We start from the raw sequence: 5,713 nt of genomic DNA on the forward strand, positions 1-5,713 counted from the left end.
ACCGATCCGTGGGCGGGCCTGTGCCGTGGGGCACTCTTTTCCTTCCGCCTTCGCCACGGTCTCCACCATGGCGGAGGCGGAAGAGACTCCCTCCACAGCGCATGCGCGGGGGTGCCGTGAGCGGCCGCTAACGCTCCCGCGCATGCGCTGCCCGGCAATGTCATTTCCGCACCAGCTGGTGGGGCACCAAAGGCCTTTTCTGCCAGCTGGCGGGGCGGAAATCAGTCCGGTGAGGACCTAGCCCCTCAAGGTTAGGGCTCGGCCCCCAAAGATGCGGAGGATTCCGCACCTTTGGGGCGGCGCGATGCCGGACTGATTTGCATCGTTTTTGGCGCCGGTCGGCGGACATCGCGCCGATACCGGAGAATTTCGCCCCTGATCTTAGTTTGTATCTCTAACTGGAGATCCTTGGAACATTCTAGGACCAACACAATTCTTCAAACCAATTAGCCTTGCAGCCAGGACATCCCTTTTAACTGCTAGATTGTAAATTATGGGCGGGATTCTTCCAGCCCTGGGCCGGGCCGGAGAATCCCCAGGACCGGGCCACACTACCCCGACACTGGCACACGATTCTCCGCAGAAGGGAGAAGGGAAGGGGGTCCGACCCCCGATCGGCGGGACGGTCTCTCTGACTGGGGGCCTCCTTTCCTAAGCGCTGGCCTCTGTAGTCCTGCGCCATGTTGCGTCTGGGCCGCCACCTTGAAGGAGGCCACTGCGCATGCGCGGATCCCGCGACGCACAGTTCGCGCCAGGATTGGCAGCTGGTGCGGCGTGAATCGCTCCAGCGCCGTGCTGGTCCCCTGTCGGGGCCAGAATTAGTCCTGGCAGTGGCCTGTGCACGCCGTTATAAAACGCGATGGCGTTTACGATGGCGTGAACACTCTGCCGCGGGATTAGAGAATCCCGCCCTAAATATTTGACTGAACCCCCTTGTGGTAGTCACCATTGTTGTATTATATTGTATATACTGCACTGCAAACAAGGGTATTACGATAAGGCCCCTGTACTACAGGTCCGGGGTAGATCCCTGCCTGCTGGCTCTGCCCAATAGGCGGAGTATAAATATGTGTGCTCTCCGAACTGCAGCCATTTCGGCAGCAGCTGTAGGATGTCACACATCTCTACTCTCTTCTCATCGTAATTGATAGTGCACCAATTTATTACACAGAGATTTCACAAGGATGGATCTGCGCATCAAGCCAGATCGCCTGCAGCTGCATCCTCAAGCAGACAACTACAAAAAGGACTTCATACATTGGCTAGCTTGCTTTGAAGCATACATCGGGTCTGCGCCAGACCCAATCTCAGAAGCGACCGCCCCCTGCCAACCCCACGCCTGTGCCGCGTGGCAGCCAACCAACCCTGGGGGACCCAAGTGCGACTTCTGCGGAAAGACAAAACACCCCCGGCAGCGCTGCCCGGCGTGGAACGCACTCTGCAAGGCCTGCAGCAAGAAAGGGCATTTTGCTGCTGTGTGCCAGGCCCGCTCAATCGCCGCTATTGTCCCTGCACCCCCCGCGTGAAGCCAGTGGGCGCCGCCATCTTGCTCCCCTCACAACACGTGCGGCCCATGGGTGCCGCCATCTTGCTTGCCTCACAACTACTGGGCGGAGCCACCTTGCCTGCCCCAGGACACGTGCGGCCCGAGGGTGCCGCCACCTTGCCTGCCCCAGGACACGTGCAGGCCGTGGGCGCCGCCATCTTCCCCGCCTCAGGACCCCTGCCCATTGGGCACCTCATCGGGCCGCTCATCGCCTGCAACCGCCGACGACCAGCCGCGTCTTGCCTCCGTCACGATCGACCAGTCCCGACCGCACAACCTCCCGACCGCGTCGACAAAGGTGAAGGTCGACGGGCATGAGATATCCTGCCTTCTGGTCTCCGGGAGCACTGAGAGCTTCATCCACCCCGATACGGTAAGGCGCTGGTCCCTCACGGTACACCCCATTAACCAAAGAATCTCCCTGGCCACCCTCACCATCCAGGACGTAGAGTTCAGCGGCTTCCGGCTCTACGTCCTCCCCAACCTCTGCGCTGCCTTGCTACTCAGCCTAGACTTCCAGTGCAACCTCCAGAGCCTAATCCTGAAATTTTTTTTTTTTTTTTTTTGGGGGGGGGATTTTATTAAAGTTACTGTGGACATACAACATTTTCCAAACTCTACACACTGCAGATATTGAACATAGAAAGACTGAATATTAAAACTCCATGATCCTGGTTCATAGCTCTCAAAGTTCTGTGTGTCTAGGAATATTTAAATGTTGAAAAATCCCCTCAACTCATAACAATTCCACATTGCAACTTATGCAGAACACTACAAAGATACTACAGCAAAGAAAATTTTTAAAAAGCTAGAAATCTGTCTCCAAGGCATCTTTACAGTCCTTTCTCCACATAAAGAGTCCGCTCAATTAAACAATCCCAAGAATTGACAAAATGGTTTTCTCTGCCTGTGCTCTGGAGTCTTCCGTCATCTCTGAGATAATTTTTTTCCTTAAAATTTTGCTGAGAGAATAACCTGCAGCTGTCCTGTAAACTCTGGGCTCTCATCCTCCCCTATTTATATAGTGATGCCCTTGGAATGGGTTGTTACTGAATTAATATCTGTTACGACCACCAAATCCACTACCACCTCCACCACCGTAGTTCCCTCCGTATGGTCCACCCATATTTCTTCCTCCATAGTTTCCACCTTTCATTGGTCCAAAATTAGAGTTCTGATGATGGTAATTTCCAAAATCATTGTAGTTACCACCTCCACCAAAATTTCCACCATAATTTCCACCTCCATCATAGCCCCCACCATGGTTGCCAAATCCACCACCGGGGCTTCCACCAAAGCCTCCACTAAAGCTTGAGCTTCCAAAGTTACCGCCTCCACTATAACCATTGAAACCAGGACCATCACCAAAACCACGACTACCCCCATATCCATTAGGGCTGCCGCCAAAGTTTCCTGCACGTCCCAAAGGAAAATTGCCACTTGCACGAGAGTCTCCTCAAAAGCCACCACCTCCACGTCCTGACCTGTTACTTTGTGCATCCATTATTTCTTGACGAGACAAAGCTTTTCTTACTTCTGCATTGTGTCCATTAACATAATGATATTTTTGAAGGACTACTTTGTCAACAGGATCATGGTCATCAAAAGATACAAATGCAAAACCCCTCTTTTTCCCACTTTGGCGGTCTGTTATTACTTCAATGGTTTCAATTTTTCCATAGTTCTTAAAGTACGCTCTGAGGTGATGTTCATCAGTGTCATCTTTTATTCCACCAACAAAAAGTTTCTTCACAGTCAGGTGAGCACCTGGTTTCCCAGATTCTTCTCTTGCGACTGCTCGTTTAGGCTCCACTACGCGACCATCAATTTTATGAGGCCTAGCAGCCATTGCATCATCAACTTCTTCAGGAGTAGAGAATGTCACAAATCCAAACCCTCTTGATCGCTTGGTCTGAGGATCCCTCATGACCACACAATCTGTAAGCTTTCCCCATTGCTCAAAGGGGCCTCTCAAATTTTCTTCAGAAGTATTAAAGCTAAGGCCACCTATGAACAGCTTGCGATACTGTTCCTTATCCCTGTTCTCCATCCTGCTCGGAATATATATATATATTTTTAAATAGAAAAGCTATACTTCAACTGAAAGCGCTTCCCAAATAACGTTATATCGATAAAGGTTCGCGTTGTGGCTAAAGAAAATCGATGAGAGACAAGCTTTAAACCGCAGCCTCTCGAACGCTGCCTCCGACACCGCTCAACTCTTTCTAGAACCTTCCCTCAGTCTAACCCTGAAATTTGACATGCCCCTACCACCCCTTACTGTATGCGACCTCACGACCCTTAAGGTCGACCCGCCTTCTCTGTTTGCAAACCTCACCCCGGATTGCAAACCCGTCGCCACCAGGAGCAGACGGTACAATGCCCAGGACAGGACCTTCATCAGGTCTGAGGTCCAGCGGCTGCTGCGGGAAGGTATCATCGAGGCCAGCAACAGTCCCTGGAGAGCCCAAATGGTAGTGGTGAAAACGGGGAGAAAAACAGGATGGTCGTTGACTACAGTCAGACCATCAATCGGTACACGCAGCTCGACGCGTACCCCCTCCCACGCATATCTGATATGGTCAATCAGATTGCACAGTACCAGGTCTTCTCGACAGTGGACCTGAAATCTGCCTACCACCAGCTCCCCATTCGCAAGGTGGACCGCCCGTACACCGCGTTTGAAGTGGACGGCCGCCTTTACCATTTCCTCAGGGTTCCCTTCGGCGTCACTAATGGGGTCTCGGTCTTCCAACGGGAGATGGACCGAATGGTTGACCGGTATGGACTGCGGGCCACTTTCCCGTACCTGGATAACGTCACCATCAGCGCCCACGACCAGCAGGACCACGACGCTAACCTTTCCAAATTTCTCCACACGGCCAAACTCCTCAACCTAACCTACAACAAGGAGAAGTGTGTGTTCAGCACGAACCGATTAGCCATCCTTGGCTATGTGGTTCAGAACGGAGTTCTAGGGCCCGACCCTGATCGTATACGCCCCCTCATGGATCTCCCCCTTCCCCACTGCCCCAAGGCCCTCAAACGATGCCTGGGGTTCTTTTCGTACTACGCCCAGTGGGTCCTTAACTATGCGGACAAGGCCCGCCCACTCATCCACTCCACCGGTTTCCCACTGACAGCCGAGGCTCACCAGGCCTTCAACCGTATCAAGGCCGACATCGCCAAGGCTGCGATGCACGTAGTCGACGAGACGCTCCCCTTCCAAGTCGCGACGTCGCTCTGGCTGCTAGTCCTAACCAGGCAGTCAGGCCCGTGGCATTCTTTTCCCGCACCCTTCATGCCTCCGAAATTCGGCCTCCTCCGTCGAAAATGAGGCCCGAGCTATCGTTGAAGCTGTGCGGCACTGGAGGCATTACCTGGCCGACAGGAGATTCACTTTCCTCATAGACCAACGGTCGGTTGCCTTCATGTTTAACAACAGACAGCGGGGTAAGATCAAAAATGATAAGATCTTGAGGTGGAGGATCGAGTTCTCCACCTTTAATTACGTGATTTTGTATCGCCCCGGTAAGCTCAACGAGCCCCCCGATGCCCTGTCCCGAGATACATGTAGCAGCGCACAAGTGGTATGACTCCGGACCCGGCACGACGATCTCTGTCACCCAAGGGTCACCTTTTTATCACTTCATTAAGGCCCACAATCTGCCCTACTCTATCGAGGAAGTCAGGGCGATCACCAGAGACTGTCAGGTCAGCGCAGAGTGTAAACCGCACTTCTACCGGCCAGACCGTGCGCGCCTGGTGAAGGCCTCCCACCCCTTTGAACGCCTCAGCATGAATTTCAAAGGGCCCCACCCCTCCACCGACCTCAACATGTATTTTCTCAATGTGGTCGACGAATATCCCAGATTCCCCTTCGCCATCCCATGCCCTGATATGACGTCTGCCACCGTCATCAAAGCCCTCGACACCAACTTCGCTCTGTTTGATTTCCCCACCTACATCCACAGCGACCAGGGATCCTCATTTATGAGCGATGAGCTGCGCCAGTACCTGCTCAACAGGGGCATTGCCTCGAGCAGGACGACCAGCTACAACCCCCAGGGAAACGGGCAGGTGGAGCGGGAGAATGGGACGTTCTGGAAGGCCATCCAGCTGGTCCTACGGTCCAGAAATCTCCCGGCCTCCCGCTGGCAGGAGATC

General features: G+C 53.4%; 1 protein-coding gene across 1 annotated transcript; it reads right to left on the reverse strand.

Annotated features, from left to right (window-relative positions):
• Positions 1–2,482: 2,482 nt before the first annotated feature.
• LOC140421217 (heterogeneous nuclear ribonucleoproteins A2/B1-like) lies at positions 2,483–3,778 on the reverse strand. The gene has a single exon (XM_072505757.1). It carries the CDS (start codon positions 3,594–3,596, stop codon positions 3,003–3,005), a length of 594 nt encoding a protein of 197 aa, XP_072361858.1. The 5' UTR covers positions 3,597–3,778; the 3' UTR covers positions 2,483–3,002.
• Positions 3,779–5,713: the final 1,935 nt, after the last annotated feature.

Source organism: Scyliorhinus torazame, chromosome 5 (assembly GCF_047496885.1).
Source record: "Scyliorhinus torazame isolate Kashiwa2021f chromosome 5, sScyTor2.1, whole genome shotgun sequence".
Classification (NCBI taxonomy): Eukaryota; Metazoa; Chordata; class Chondrichthyes; order Carcharhiniformes; family Scyliorhinidae; genus Scyliorhinus; species Scyliorhinus torazame.

Coding starts and splice junctions, on each gene's coding strand:
- LOC140421217 (XM_072505757.1), bottom strand. CDS start 3,596: ATGGAGAACAGGGATAAGGAACAGTATCGCAAGCTGTTCATAGGTGGC.